General features: G+C 35.4%; 1 protein-coding gene across 2 annotated transcripts; it reads right to left on the reverse strand.

Moving 5' to 3' along the window:
• Positions 1-2,367: 2,367 nt before the first annotated feature.
• Positions 2,368-5,716, reverse strand: LOC113347449 (cytokinin dehydrogenase 5-like). 2 transcript variants are annotated; one of them, XM_026591108.1, is made up of 6 exons: positions 5,248-5,715; positions 4,711-5,118; positions 4,485-4,612; positions 4,035-4,313; positions 3,304-3,566; positions 2,368-3,124 (listed from the first exon to the last, which is right to left on the reverse strand). In XM_026591108.1, exons 1-6 carry the CDS (start codon positions 5,357-5,359, stop codon positions 2,791-2,793), a joined length of 1,524 nt encoding a protein of 507 aa, XP_026446893.1. In that variant the 5' UTR covers positions 5,360-5,715; the 3' UTR covers positions 2,368-2,790. The 2 variants fall into 2 exon arrangements, with proteins under 2 accessions (XP_026446893.1, XP_026446892.1); XM_026591107.1 differs by having other exon boundaries at positions 4,711-5,716.
• Positions 5,717-16,800: the final 11,084 nt, after the last annotated feature.

A 16,800-nucleotide genomic window follows, 5' to 3' on the forward strand; every position in this document is an offset into this window, starting at 1 on the left:
GGTTGATTCTTAGCAGAATTCCATGAATTAGTAACAAATAATCACTGATCGGGCATCTGGGCCACCATCGAATAAGCCCCGAGAAAATGGTGCGAGTGTACTTAGCAATAATGCACGAACGAGCACTCAAAAATATGGACAAACGAGGAAACCTATGCAAAATGGGGAAGAAAAATACTATTAATAAAATAATAAAGAGGCGTCTAGGGGGACCGGGCCTACCAGCCGGCCGGTCCCATGCCTCTTCCTTTTATTTTACTTTATTTTATTATTTTTCATAATCTCATGAAAACTCCTTTATTTGAGCAAAACTCTCAGTTTCTCCATATTTCCTTCACACGATGAAAAATAATCAAAAACAGGGAAAGGTGTCACGGGACCGATCCTACTAGCTGGCCGACCATGCCCTAGCGGTGGCCGGTCCTTCACCTTATGATCCTTTAATTTATTATTATTTTCTTCATCTCATGAAACTCCCTTGTTTGAGCAAAAACCATGGTTTTTCCATATTTTCTTAAATATTGCTCAAACTGTCAAAAGCCAAAAAGTGAAATGGCCACATGACCGACTAGGCTTCTCACGATAAATATTAAAACATTATTTTAATATTTCTAAAATATCGATCGCACGAGCAAAGTCCTACTTGCTCATTCGAGCAAAATCGAGAGTTTCGGTCAGGATCAAACTCTTCTGAAAATCCAAAATATTGCTTGAACGCGAGTTAGAAAATATCAAAACTCTGAAAATTGAGACACGAACAATATGATGACACGGGCATGCCACCTTGACCGACCAAGGTCGGCTCTTAAGCTTGCAAGGAGCCGGTCCCACATACTTTAACAATTTTGACCTAATTAATCTTTTACCATTCATATTGGGTTCAAACTCTTTCCAACCAACTTGGAACTTCTTCAATCGACCACCATCTGGTCCCACAACCACCAAGGGCCGTTTTCATACCCCTTGGTCGGTTCCTCATCTCTCCATAATTTGGTTTTATTGCCTAATGCTCAGATGAGCACTATTTCAGTAAATGATTAAACCAACATTTAATCATCCTTTCACCAACTGGTCTACAAAGGACTTTGGTGCATTCTCACTCGAGCACATGGACGTTGCATGGTCGTCCATCATCCCATGTAGTCGGTCCCTCTCTCACCCAGTGATTGATTTTCAGTAAATCATCAATTGATCAACGATCGATCAAAATTAGGGTTTGAACTGAATGCTCTGCAAATCATAATTCTAAGTAAGTTCAAACACTAATAATTTTATGTTGATCCACTAATAATTTTATGTTGATCCAGCAATCAACATCTTTATTAAGTATATAATATTCGGTCCAGCTTCCAATATTTTAAATGAATATTTTATTTGGTCATACTACCAATAATTGTTCAGACGAGCAATATTTGCTCAGACTATCAATATTGATTCAAATATCAATACTCAATAATCCATCAAATGAGCAATATTTGCTCAGATGGGACTAGTAATATTATTCAACTATCGACGTTTGATACTTCATTAATCGAGTAATATTCGCTTGGATGAGCAGTATTTGCTCAAGCTATCAATATTCATCATGCTGATTCAATTATCAACATGCATTCGAGAACTATATATATGTCCCAGCAGACATGTTCAATCTATGTATCACAGAGCATTCGTCAATATATGCTCAACTTAGACTCATCGTCTAATCAAGTCAACAACTGACTAATTAAATACACGCTTGACTTGCAGACTCCCCAATCATGAGACATCAATCATGTCACATGGGGGATATTAATTAGGTTTTTGGTTTGGCGGCCTATGACGCGTGTGTTCATCCACGATGAGAAATGTCAGTAAGTCGTGCAAGCAGATGGGTGGACAATCAACCAAGTCTCCGCACGACCTGGGTTTAACGACGATGTCCACTTTCCCACTCTTTCACTCGAGCGCCCTATGTGTTGGCCTAGGTTGGCAGACTAATTTTTATACTGAAGTGAATGTTATTATATATGGTCTTATGCTTGCTAAAAGAGGAATGTGAAGAAAATTTGTGTCGGATCATAATCTATCAGTTGCATTCAAGCTTTTCAACAGGGAACATTATCGTGGGAACCGATTCAGAAATGGGAGATGGTGTGTGCTTTTTACAACAACATACGTTATGCTCATAGTTGTAGAGAAGCAAGTTTTGCAGCTGATGTCTTGGACAAGCAAACATGTTTATTGGCTGAGGATACTTATGAATTTTATAAGAATAGGCCAGAATTCATTTCGACCGTGGAATGACCTGTAATGTTTATCACCGTTTCTAATCAGTCAAATCAGTTGTGCTAATGGTATAAGTTGTGCTAATGGTATAAGCTTTGTACGTATTGTTCCCTTTAAATGAATTTTTATTGACCGAATAAAAAATAAAATTAAATAATTACAAGATTAAGGATTTAATCCGAACAAGAGAAAAGATCGGCAGAAGCCATATCCTGGAAGGATGGAACTTGGAACTCAAATTAGCTTAGATGATAGCCCTCAACTGTTATGGACAAAAAGGAATGTTCGACTGGTCGGGGATCAAGGGTGTAAAGATAACATGCTGTTCACACTTCACGCTCCATCCTAACTATTAACAACCGGTCCCACTTGCACCTCCTTCTCCACCACTGATTTCTTCCATGACTCCAGCTACTGTCCCAAATTGCTCAATTTCCAACTATGTCCCCACAAATAATATATTTTCACTGTACGAAGCTGGTAGAGTTTTTTCAATAGTGGGCCCAATCCACTGGACTGATGCTGTCACCTAAAGGAAGAAACAGAGTCGAATGAAGGCTTGAATATATGTTGTCCTGTTGCTAAAATACGCATAGTATCAAACTCATTTTTCCTCTTTAGAAACTGGCCCCATCTATCGCCAAAATGTTCTTTCCACTCTTCCTGAGTTTTATAACCTGGTAAATATCTCTTCACTCTAATTCCTGATTCATCACAGAATTTCAAAATCTGACGGTTCTGATCTTTCAAGTAATCTAGCTTTTGTGTTTCTTCTCCTGAATCCAGCGCAGATCTTAGCAATCCTACTAAGTAAAATATATCTTCATTTGGTGTAACAACTGAACTCTGATCATCCCACCTACACCAAATAATAACAACAGGATCAATTTCGATCTTGCTTAAACAAGTCCACTTTCTCGGCCAAGGACCACCAATAGTAATTTAGTGGGATATATTCGTCAATTATAAGCCGTTGGATGAATATTTGCATGCATGATGCATGGATCGTTAAAATTGAACTGAAGAATTTGTACTTACTTGTTTTTGTTCATGGGATAGATGAGAATGGGCCCACTAGTTTTATTCCCCAGGATACCCTTAAAGACACCTTTGTCGAAGTCAGCGATTCTTGATTTGGGGACTAAAAGGTTAAGCCATGGATGAGGTACTTCCCATAAGCCTTTGGATCGGAGCTTTAACTCGGCCTTGTGAACTCGGTCTAAGAAATCCACGTAAGGAAGATCAGTTGTGAATACTGATGACGGTATGAAATCCAACTTTTCCAACAAAGCTTCTATTTCCTGCAACATTATAGTATTAAGTATGAAATGAAACAGCATTATTTCTTTGAATTAATTATGACATAAAGACTGCTGATATAGATTAAAATAGACCTAAAAAATAATCCCATCATTCAAGCAACATTATTGAGATGGTGGTTGGCCTTTAGATTTAGTTTGTTTTAAATCTTTTGATTAATTTAAATCGTCTAACTAAATAAAATGAAGGAACTTAATGCTTTGTTTGCGTATTGATTAATATAAATTTGAGAACATAGATCACGTCGGATCTTCTATTTTTATCATTTAGGTGTCGTTTATTTGAATATAATATGTACTTGCTAAGACTGAATATTAATATGTATGCAACCTGAACCTAACCTAATATCCTATAATTGGTGCATGAAAAATGAACAAAGATGTGGATATTGATTTACATTAAACTAGAGCTTTTCTTTTTTTCTTGAAGCAGAGTACGTATATATATACCTGATCAATGGAATTAGCAGTAGAATCATCATAATTTCTGGTGATCTCCAAGCAATATAAGACACCACCATCACTACCATTGATTGAGCTGATTTTAATAGGATTCTTTGGTGAGAAAAATGAAGATCTCCAGTTGTTAATGAGACCTTCATCAACAATAACAAAGCCCTCGACATAATCGAATTTTTCACTCGAGGGTTTACCATGCAGAGATATTAAATATTCTTGGTCATTTGTGAAGGTTGAGAAATTTGAATACAAAACTCTTATCCACCTCACCTGTTTAGTTATTAATAAAGAGAACGAAACACAATGTGTTAGAGACTTAAAAGGTTTAAAAGATGAAACCTAATTAAGTTTTTAGGTCAGATACATATTCTTAACCACTTTTTAGTTTTATGGAGTGTAAATTAATCATCGACATAAAATGTAACTGTTGGTAATAATTACCCTTTGTGGAGCTGGTTCTAAAGCAATTCTTGCCCTAGTTATAATCCCAAATTGTCCTAAACCACCAAGAACTCCATTAAAAAGCTCTGAGTTTTTCTTCTTTGAACATGTCACCAAGTCTCCTTTACCTAAACATCACCAAAAACCCATGTACTCATCAAAATTTGATAACTATTAAATGGAAGTACGAAAAAAAAGAAAAGAAAGAAAATTTAACCGTAGTTACCTGTGACAACGTCGAGTTCAAAGACATTACTAATCTGTGGACCATGATTAAAAGCTTGACCACTAATCCCAGCATTAGAAAGAGTTCCACCAACACTTAAATACAAATAGTCAGTCCATGATTTTGGCGCTAGTCCAAACCCTAAAGTCCATTTCAATACATCAATCCATAATTCTCCACCCCAAACATCCACATAAGGTATCCTCTTAGAATCATTACTTTTACTGTTTCTTCCACCGAGTAAAAATGTATTTTCATAACCAAGAGCAGGTAACGAACCCAAATTTGACCGAAACTGATTACCTTTAGAACCACTCATTTCAATCACGACACCATTAGTAGCATGAGCTTGACCGTTAATTGAATGTCCATGACCACGAGCCGATACACCAAAACCATTAATGTTGGCTGTTTTAAGTAGACTCGCAATATCATTAGTTGAACCCGGATGCAAAACACCTAATGGTTTAGCTTCATTCAATAATCCAAAATCAATTGAAACTTTCTCAATATCACTGGTATCATAACTTAACTCACCATTAAAAACACCTTGATCAATTCTACCAACTGGATGATCAGCATCTATTGTTAATCCTACGGTTGATATTAATCTACAGACGACAAATGTTAGCAGCAGTTTTGTTGCCATTTGTTATATAATTGGAAAGAAAATATATGAACAGAGGAAAGAAAGAAAGAAAGAAAGAAACTTAAGAATGGTGGAATGAAGGAGACAAGAAAAGAGTTTTTCTTTTTGGGTCTTGTAACCGTGTTTTGCGGTTACATGTTTTTGTGAAGGGGGTATTTATAAAGGATTCTAGGATGATAATTGGTGAGTGTGAAGGATAGTAAAACTACGCACTCTAAGAGGGAACAATAAATCCTGTATCTGAGCAGAGAAATATATAGAAAAAACCTTTGGTTGGTTATCGGAAGTCGTAGTGCTAACTTAAGCTATTATTACTGTATCTGCTTTATAAGATTTTCTGCACAACATGAACAGATTTGTTTTCTTTTTATATCCTGAATACTATAATATTCTTTAGCAGGTAAAATGAAGACATGCAATATGATTTATCCAAAACTAAATCCTGCTTCTTACTTTTTTTTTTGTTCTCAGTGGGTAATGTTATGTTGTGTCTAGGAATTTAGATACAGGTTTGTGAGACAAATTATAAAAGGGGGGGTTAAAAGGAAGAGTGGGTCACGTGTGAAGGATAGAAAACAAGTGGACCGCACATAAATAGGACAATGCAGGGTCCACAATTGATACGGAATATCTGTGTGGGGTCGCGAGCAAAAGGGTCTTCACATGGGTGCGTATATATCGTATGGAAGAAAAAAGAAAGAGCCTAGCTACTGGTACGTTAAGGGCTGGCTGCTGATGATTCTGAACAAAGATCCCAACCTATCTACAAAGATTCCGTTTCTGTTTTCTAAATCTTGCCGAATTTTTAAATTTAGTGTTTTCAAGAAAGAAATCAGATATGACATGGGGGATGATGCTGGCGATGAGTCGTATTTCATCAGCGGATCAGAGAGTCAGTCATATGCTGACAGACGCCAAAAAAGAGAAAAATTAAAGCGGATTAGACCAAACCAATTTGGTTTCATTAATTGGTAACTTGCCCAACTAATAAGCTTAAAGAAAAAGAAAAAAATACTTTGCCCAACTGAGTTGTTACATGGCGATTTCACGAAAAACGTCCATTGTTTATTACTACTTCTATTTCTTGAAAAGTGATATTTCCAATTTTTCATTTAAACCTAAAAATAGGTCAAATTGAAAAAATGAAAATATCATTTTTTTCAAAAACGGAGTGAGAACATTTTATGATACGGAATCAATGAACAAAATGTTTTGACAAACCGTGCAAAGCTTTAAATTCTTTGCATGTAATGGTTAATATCGATGTTTATGTGGCAGTTTAACTAAAATTCTTTAAACTACAATCAGTAAACATATTATTAGGTCAAAGTTTATCTAATAATTCACTAAATCGGTCAAATGATTAGGACTGTAAACTAACTGCAGTAGCAGAGAAACGGGTAACGCGGATGAGCTAATCAAATGCGGACTTCACCCAATTGCCCATATTCGACCCACGTTTTAACCCAATTATGTTCCACCCCAACTTTGTGAAGATCAAACACTTCCAACTTTGTCAAGATCAAACACTTCAGTTTTCCTCCTGTAAATTCAATCAATAACATAAAAACACTTAGATTTAGTGGGTTCCATATCTACAAACACAAGATCAACAAGAGCAAAATAAAGATAGGAAGACAGATTTAAAAAATGAGAAGCGAAAAAGAAAAAGAAAAAGAAAATTCTTGAATAAAAACTAATCGATGTTGTAGGGCCTTCGATCCATGGATGCGCGGCCCAATTAGAAGTCTAAGTGTTGCTCTTTACATGTATATAAAGGATACTTTACCTATGTAATAGACTAATCAACAGAAATCATTATCTTCTCCGCCACTTCCTTTTCCCCCTATTATTCTACTGCAATACGTTATCATGCACGAAGCTATACTACATAGCTAGACTGGATCGGATGATTATTTTTCTTTTTTGCTGAAATCAAATCAGCTAAGTTGGATCTACTTTTTCCTAAACATTTTTTTTCCCGTCCTTGATTTTGATATGATTTTGATTTTGACATATCAAATATAATTGTGAATTTGTATATACATCGATCCAATCCGATGGTACTGTGATTACTAATACATTTTTTTAATATATTTTTCTTGCGGTAATCATCAACTCAAGTCTGATCTCGCAAATCTCATATTTGTTCGTTATGTTTTCTTACTGCAAAAGGTATACCTGAACTTGTTCTATTTTTTTTCTTATATATACATACGATACAACGAATGAACAAGATTTATATGGTATGCATAGTTTGTGTTTGAATGATACATATGCAATATGCTTGATTGTGTTTGAATCTCTCATGTAAAGCCTGATTGATTTATCCTTTTTTTTATGATTTACCATAAATTCATTTTATCTGTTTTATTTGTTTTATGATGATTTGCATGTCTATGTAATACGTTTTTCCGTCCTCTTTAAAATGAAATAAAATAAAATAAAAATCTTTGATTGTGATATGCTTATTTGTTGTACATGGTTGGATAATTGCATTGTTTAATGGATATTACAATGAAACGTTTATCTTTTTAGCTTACAAAAATGAATTAATGTTAGTATACAATTTGAACTAATTAATGAATTGATGTTAATTAATAATATACATGGTAATTATTTTTTTTAATAATAATATAGTTAATTAATAATATACATGTTAATTAAAATGAATAAATAAATTAATTAATTAATGCTAATTAATATATAATATCCATAATTATCTTCCACTCATAAATAAGATTAATAAAATATTTTCATGCATTCATGCAAAGTCAAATATAGAGATTAATATTTAGTTTCCACAAATACATTCATACACATGTAAATACAATTAAAATAATAATAATTAAAATATACTCATGCATTCATGCAAAGTCAATTTTGTTTCCACAAATACATTCATGCACATGCAAATACAATTAAAATAATAATAATTAAAATATATTCACTTATTCATGCAAAGTCAATTTAGTTTCCACAAATACATTCATGCACATGCAAATACAATTAAAATATATTCATGCATTCATGCAAAGTCATGTAGAGATAACTATTTAGTTTCCACAAATACATTCATGCACATATACAATTAGAATAGTAATTATAATTATTTCATATAAATATCACACTTATTTAAAAATGATGTCATTTAATTGTTTGTTTTAATTTCTCTGAGACCAAAACAGTAAACTGCACTATTTCCTTTTTAAATGGGCATGTAACCCTACATGGGACTTGAACACGTTATGACCTTAACGAGTTAACACTACTAACTAGATCATCGTAATTTGGCCGTTAACCGGGTTATGATTTATTTTTATTTTTTAGTAAGGTCTTTTCCAGTTGGACCCAACTCGACTCAAAAATGACATTTTGGACTCAGAAGTACTTGAGCATCATTATTGTGCATTTGAGGTGGAAATCATTTTTTTTAAAAATAAAAAGGGATATATTCCTTCATACAACTTTATTCCACTGACAACGCACTGTCTAAAAGGTAGAGCTACATATGCCCCTGTGTTTCTAAACACATGCATCCCAATTTTTGTGGAAAAACTCACAAAAAAAAAGTTATATGAGTCAAAAAATTTCCATTTCTCTACTTCATCTGTGATATTAACGAACCAGTTTATGTTGAAGTATAACAACAAGAAAACTATCTTTAGTAATATATTCAACCTAAAGTATGTGGTTGACATGTGTAGTGAGATTCTCTTGGTCTGTTGAGATAATGAATATTCTCAAATTAAGCTAAATGTAGCAAAATTGAAAATGGAAAAAAATCCGAAGTAACGAGGCTTAGACGTACTGACTCGTATAAAACATGTGAAAAGGGACATATATATCATGAGACAAAGATGTTTTTTTTTTCCTCCAGTAGTAATGACACCATAATACATGTATCAACTGAATATATGATGAAGCTAAAATGTAACTCTAGCTCCCATCATAAGTGAAAGAGTTGGAAATGCATCTGGTCATAGACGTTGGTATATACAATGTGATGTGTGTATCATAATAGCAACCAATTTTCACATCAACTTTAATGGCAACAAGAATTTTTCCTGGCCAAATGACTATCTTATTCAGTTAAACTAGATCAAATGTCTGCATTTATGGAAAGAAAACTCGAAACATAAATTCTCTAAAGAACTTGAGATATATTGGGTGAAATGTAATATATATATTCACTCTAAATTACTTGAGTTGAACCCCACTTTTGTTACGTAATAAGGCCGCACCACTTATTAAAACTCTCAAGACCCAAATGTCTAACTGATAGTTTAAGGAATATACACTAGTTGTTGAACTAACTCCTTATAATGTAACCACGATGATTGGATCATCGAGCGAAGCTCTGCTCAAAAATTTGTTGCCAAGATGGAATAAAGACCAAAAGTCGCATAAGCTCTGTATGTACTAAGGGCTAATCGCACCTTGTTAAGTACAAAGGGTGTTCATGTGTGAACTATTACCTATCTTTTTGGAAACTTACAGTGAGAATGGAGTTTGAAAAAGCGGGGGTCTAACAACCACACCCAATATTTCGCTTAGCAATCTGTATGGACTAACTCAAATATAATTTTAAAAGAATCAACTAGAAAGTCAGACTCAATCTTAATAAAAAGTATATCAATGAGTTATATCTCAATTTCTCGATACAATACTTACTCAAGCAAATATAAATCTGCGAGTCTAATTGAATACAAGATTTTTTCTGAACGGTACCAAAGACCAATGTTCAAGTATCAATCAATTTCAATCAACAACCGAAGGTTGGATTTACCAATTGATCGATTCAATTCACAACCTTTGATATTTCAATTATATAACAAAATATAATGCGGAAAAGAAATAACATAGACACCAGAAGTTTTGTTAACGAGGATACCGCAAATGCAGAAAAACTCCCGGACCCAGTCCAGATTGAACACACACTGTATTAAGCCGCTACAGACACTATCCTACTACAAACTAACTTCGGTCTGGACTGTAGTTGAACCCCAATCAATCTCACACTGATCCAAGGTACAGTTGCGCTCCTTATGTCTCTGATCCCAGCAGGATACTACGCACTTGATTCCTTAGCTGATCTTACCCACAACTAAGAGATGCTACGACCCAAAGTCGAAGACTTTAATAAACAAATCCGTATCACACAGAAAAGTCTACAGGAATAGATAAATCTGTCTCCCACAGAAATACCTACGAGTTTTGTTCCGTCTTTTGATAAATCAAGGTAAACAGGAACCAATCGATAGCCCGGAGTTATATTCCCGAAGAACATCCTAAAAATTATCAATCACCTCGCAATAATCTAAATCGTATGATGGCGAAACTAGATATTGTGGAATCACAAATGATGAGACGAAGATGTTTGTGACTACTTTTCTATCTTGCCTATCATAGAAATTAATATCAAGCCAATCTTACGATTGTACTCAAATACGATAGAAACAACAAGATGAGATCACGCAACTACAGAGAAAATAGTTGGGTCTGGCTTCACAATCCCAATGAAGTCTTCAAGTCGTTAACCTACAGGGTCTCGATAGAAACCTAAGGTTAAAGGAGAATGGACTCTAGCTTACAACTAGTATCACACAGGAGGTGTGGGGATTAAGTTTCCCAGTTTGTAGAGTTCTCTTTTATATACTCTTCAGATCAGGGTTTGCAATCAATGCTACCTTGGTAACAAAGCATTCAATATTCACCGTTAGATGAAAACATGATTATATTCAAGCTAATATCTTTCAACCGTTAGATCGAATTTTATCTTGTTATACACACATGAAATGTAACTTCATTTGGGTTTGAGTAACCTTACCTAAACGCGTACAAGTCGTTGGTTCAACGGTAGTTATCCATAGGTTAGCCATATGAGCAATTTCATATCAACCTTATTCTTATTTACCACAACTAGTTCAAATGACTCAGATGAACTAGTTAGAGAGTTGTCCAATTTTCCTAGATCTCATAAAAGTATACAAGACACAATTGAAACAAAAACAGTTTTGACTGACTCGAACCGATTCATGAACATTATAGCCACGGTTTGCAAAGATTGCATTCCTTAAAATATAAATGTCTTAGTTCACGAATTAAACTGTTTTTAGAAAATAACCTACTTAAGTGTACATACTGGTACCCGGATTAAGTTTGTTTTCAATTGACAAACTCCAGCAGAAATTCACGGAATGTGAACTTCCGGCAGTACGCGTACTGGTATGCAGACTTTAGTTCCGGTTATCCTGAGCAGCAAAGTACGCATACTTTGGTTCAAGGATATTGTACTTAGATACATATGAGTTGTCTCACAATGTTTATATCCAACCATGGTTATGTATTCTAAACTCTCAATTCAATCATTGAAATATTCTTAGAGGACGTTATATAGTTGTTGTTCACAAACTATTTTTCATCAAAGCGATTTTCAAGTAACTGAAACTAATATGACTTTCGTCACTAGTAAAGATGAACTTGGCCAAAGCGAAAGCTTACCAACACATATTTCGAGAAATAGATAAGCGAGATAAACTTAGCTCGAAATAGTACATGTGTATAATCATAGTTTATATAGCAATACGACTTTTGTCTCAAGATAGGAGATAAAGTTTACTTTTGAGTGATAGATAAGTTCAAGTCTCCACATACCTTTTTGTCGATGAAGTTCCACCAGTTCCTTGAGTAGTTCTTCGTCTTTGCATGATGAACACCATGGAGTCTAGAGCTCAACTACACTTTCTATCCTAGTCCGAGACTTAGCTATTAGTAGACTAGAAATCAAGACTTATAGTTTTGGCAACTAAACTTGACAAACAAGCTTGAGATAGCAACTCTTGCGAGTTCGACCGAGCAGTGCTCTAACAGAATTGATTGCATCTATAAATTATTTCTAATGAATGTGAAAGGAACCATATTCTTAGAAAATTAATGTGTCAATCTAGTGAATTGTAAATCACTGGAACTTGAATTACTGAATCCATATTAACCCTAACAATGAACTGATTGGGATTGATTCATAAAGACTTTGACATAACCATAAGGCACATTGGTTGTAACACGATGTTCCATTTTGAAAGTACTAACACGAGCATCACTTTATTTGAGTGTAAAAGACAATGAACTAATATAATGCGAAGTTATGACATCTATCACAATCAGTGATTTTTTAAAGTTACTAGATTTTCACTGCCTCTCCCCATTATTCTTTAGAGTAATGAAGCACGCCACTCATCTTTCTTTCTTCAGTAAAACATGATTGAGACCATCATGTTTTACTCAGATGCAAATGGTGAATAACTCATTCTTCAAAAAAATAAAGTGTTGTTAGTGAACAAATATCCATGCAGAATGCGAACCATTCAAGTGAATTATGTCTCTGGTGGATGATTCGAGGTTTGAATCAGGTATTGCTTACAACAAGCGATGCGTTTAATTTCTGTAGAATTCTGTTGATGGTGGATTTTCAACAAGGTCTAAAATCGTAAAATCATGATATTGCATGTTTCTGACCCGGCTTCAGGAACGCATGTGACGATTCATATTTTACGATCCGTGAACCGTTTCATGATCTCTGATCGAGTTACTCTCAGAGCCATGATGAATATGTTTCTCGAAAGGCCTCCCACTAACTGAGTGTTCGATGATGCGCATTTCATCATGACCTCTATGTAGAATAACATAATTGGGCGGTCCTATGAACATAATTGTTTGTCGGAGGGCTTAACGCCTTCAGGGCGTCGGAGATACTCGTTGTTCCATGACTACATAGAGAGACCCACCTCTACATAGAAGAACGATAGGGCGGTCCTCCTACGTAATTGTTTGTTGAGAGGGCTTAACGTCTTCAGGACGTCGGTCAAACTCGCTTTTCCCTGACTATATAGAGAGACTGTGTATAGATTCAGGCGGCTCTCCTACATAATTATTTTTTGAGGGGGCTAAACGCTTTTAGGACGTTAACAACGCTGCACGTTGTTCCCTGACTATGGAACTTTCAGAACGAGTATGATGATTCAACTATCTCATATCTCGATTCTACAATAGATTAATTCTACCGTGACATTCGCCACTGAATTCCTAGAAAATAATCTATTATATCTCATTACTTCGTTCCATGAATCCCCGACTGACTCCATGGATTAGTAATAGATAACTAATTCATCTCATTACCTTGTTCCCTGAATTCCCCGGATGAATTCATGGATTAGTAATAGATACGCAATTCATGATTATTGCTCTATTTCATGAATCATTCTCCGTTGAATTTCATGAATTAGTAATAATTACTCAACAATCGGGCATCTAGACTATCACCGAGTAAGCCCCAATAAAATGGTGCCAGTGTACTCAACAATGATGAACGAGCACCCAAATGTACGAACGAGCATTCGAAAATATGGACAAATGAGGAATCCTACACAAAACAGGAGAGAGAAAATAAAAAAAATAAATAGAAAAAAGGCGCCTAGGGACCGAGCCGGCCGGCCATGCCGTCGTGGCTGGTCCCCCACGCTTCTTCCCTTATTTTTCTTATTTTATTTATTTTCATGAATTCATGAAAACTCCTTCATTCAAGCAACTTTCCTTGTTTGAGCAAAACTCACGGTTTCATGAAAAATGATAAAATGGGGAAAGGTGTCGTGGGACCGGGCTATTAGCCGTTACCACACCTTACAATCCTTTTTTTCATAATTATAAATTTCCTTCATCTCATGAAACTCCTCCGTTTGAGCAAAAAATCATGGTTTCTTCATATTTTCTCAAATATTGCTCAAACCATGAAAAAGCCAAAAAGTCAAATGGTCACATGACCGACTAGGTTATTCACGAAAAATATTAAAATATTATTATTATTTTAATATTCTCAAAATATTGATGAATCAAGAAAAGTTCTACTTGCTCATTCGAGCAAAATCAAGAATTTCAGTCAAAGATCAAACTCTTCTGAAAATCCAAGATATTGCTCGAACGCACATCAGAAAATACCAAAACTCTCAGGATTGAGACACATACGTTATGGTGACACGGGCATGCTTCCTTGACCGACCAAGGCCGGCCCTAAGGCTTGCAAAGATCCGATCCCAAACATTCTTATAATGTTGACCTAATTTGCTCAATTGCTCATATTGGGTCCAAACTCTTTCCAACCAACTTGGAATTTGCTCAATCGACCATCAACTGGTCCCACACCACCAAGGGTCGGTTCTATATGCCCTCTTGGTCGGTCCCTCACTTCTCCATAATTAGGTTTTATTACCTAATGCTCGCACGAGCATTATTCTAATAAATGATCAACACCAGCATTTGATCATTCTTTCACCAAGCGATCAACTAAGGACCCTGGTGCATGCTCACTCGAGTACTTGGGCACCACATGAACATCCATCATCCCATGTGGTCGGTCTCTCCCTCACTCATGACCTACTTTCAGCTATTTATCGATTGACGAACAATTGATTAAAAATTAGGGTTTCGAACAAACGCTCCACAAATCATCATTCCGAGCAAGGTCAAACACTAATAAATTTATGTTGATCCAACAATCAACATCTGGATTAACCATATAATATTTGGTAGTCTACCAATATTTTAATTAATATTTTATTAGATTACGTTGCTAATAAATAATTCGTCGAATTGAGCAATACTTGCTCAGTTGCTCGAATATTGATCTTATTGTCAATATTCAGTAATTTGTCGAATTGAGCAATACTTGCTCAGTTGTTCGAATATTGATCATACTGTCAATATTCAGTAATTTGTCGAATTGAGAAATACTCGTTCAGTTGCTCGAATATTGATCTAACTATCAATATTCCGCCGAATATTACTCAATATTCAACAATTCGTCGAATTTACAATATTTGCTCAGACGAGAAATATCAACATCATTCAAGAACTATAACATGTTCAATCCATGAATCACTGAGCATTCGTCAATCATGCTCAATTCAACAAAACTTAGACTTACCGTCTAATCAAGTTAATGACTGACTAATCAAATACACGTCTGCTTTTCAGACTCCACGTTCGTGAGACATAAATCATGTCACATGGGAGATAACAATTAGGGTTTTGGTCTGAAGGCCTACATCACGTGTGTTCATCCACGATGAGAAATGTGAGTAAGTCGTGCAAACGGTTGATGGAGTTATCAAAGTAGTGTATGGACGATTGACCAAGTATCCACACGACCTGGAACTGGTTTCACCATGATCTACCACTTTCACACTCTTTCACTCAAGAAACCGTCACACTTACAGGATCAATGTGTTTACTATTCTGACAATATAAATAAGTCCAAAATCGATGACTAAAAACAACAATCGTCTACACGTCCTCTCGATCAAACTTATTTACACATATTTGCAGAAACCTTCAACACATCCACAATCCTTGATCACCATTTACCCCACAATTCTCAGCTTCCCTCCTACAAATCAACCCATCTTCCTTTTTGTGACCGAATTGACTCTGGAACGACCATTGACTTGGTTTAGGTTGGAGTCCTAGAGATTGATTTCTCGAACTCAAAGCACTCCCGTGCAGTGTATCTGTGTGACGTTAAGCAGTTTGCTCGGTTGAGGAGTCTCGTCCGAACGATCGTCTCTTCACTTCCCTAAAAAAACAACAAATCGTTTTTCCCCATCTACAAATTCCTAGCACATATTACACAATGAAAAGTGCAAAGTCTCACCACCCTTGTTAATGCTAGAGAATTTACATCAAAAGGACTTGATGAATATTGCATGTTTAATGGATCAATATATATCATCTTATACCCAATGATATCGCAGAGGCTACCATCAAAGGTTACAGATGGTGTCTAAGGAATAGGTTATGTGTACCAACCTACCTTTTATTGCTTTGGGGATATGAAATATTACACGCATCTTTACTTAATTCTTTTTATAACCCAATATTAGTCAACCTTTTCTGTGAACCAGTTGGTAACTGGGTTTAATCCTGACATTCGTGTTCTTACGCATTTTTGGTTGCACTATATATGTGTCATTGCGACTCCACATCGTACTATGATGAGTCTTCAAAAATTTAAGTAGTTATGTTGGAAATGATTTCCCAACAATTATCCGCATTTTAAATCTTTTGGCCGGAGATCTCTTACCGCTATATTTGCGGGTTATCACTTTAATGAGACAGTCTTCCCGTCGTTAGGGGAGATAAGAAAAAACATTTTCTAAGGGAACGACATGAATTGTCGTGGTGTGTTCCCACTATGTCTCATATTGATTCATGTACTCCACAAATGTAAATGTGAAGTGACAAAGAATAATTGATTTTCAAAATGTACACTGATGTCGTTAAAGTGATGAGATCACACATACCAGCTGCAAACCTACCTGCGCAAGGTTACGAATCCTCAATAAGGGATATACACCATAGACTAAGGTATTGCAACTACACTTAGTGGA

This window comes from Papaver somniferum, chromosome 2 (assembly GCF_003573695.1).
Source record: "Papaver somniferum cultivar HN1 chromosome 2, ASM357369v1, whole genome shotgun sequence".
Lineage (NCBI taxonomy): Eukaryota > Viridiplantae > Streptophyta > Magnoliopsida > Ranunculales > Papaveraceae > Papaver > Papaver somniferum.

Excerpts from the sequence above, each read along its gene's own strand:
- LOC113347449 (XM_026591107.1), bottom strand. The coding sequence starts at position 5,359 with ATGGCAACAAAACTGCTGCTAACATTTGTCGTCTGTAGATTAATATCA. Across the intron at positions 3,567-4,034 it reads CTGCTAATTCCATTGATCAG|GAAATAGAAGCTTTGTTGGA; the intron begins GTATATATATAC and ends ATAATGTTGCAG. Across the intron at positions 3,125-3,303 it reads TATCCCATGAACAAAAACAA|GTGGGATGATCAGAGTTCAG; the intron begins GTAAGTACAAAT and ends TATTTGGTGTAG.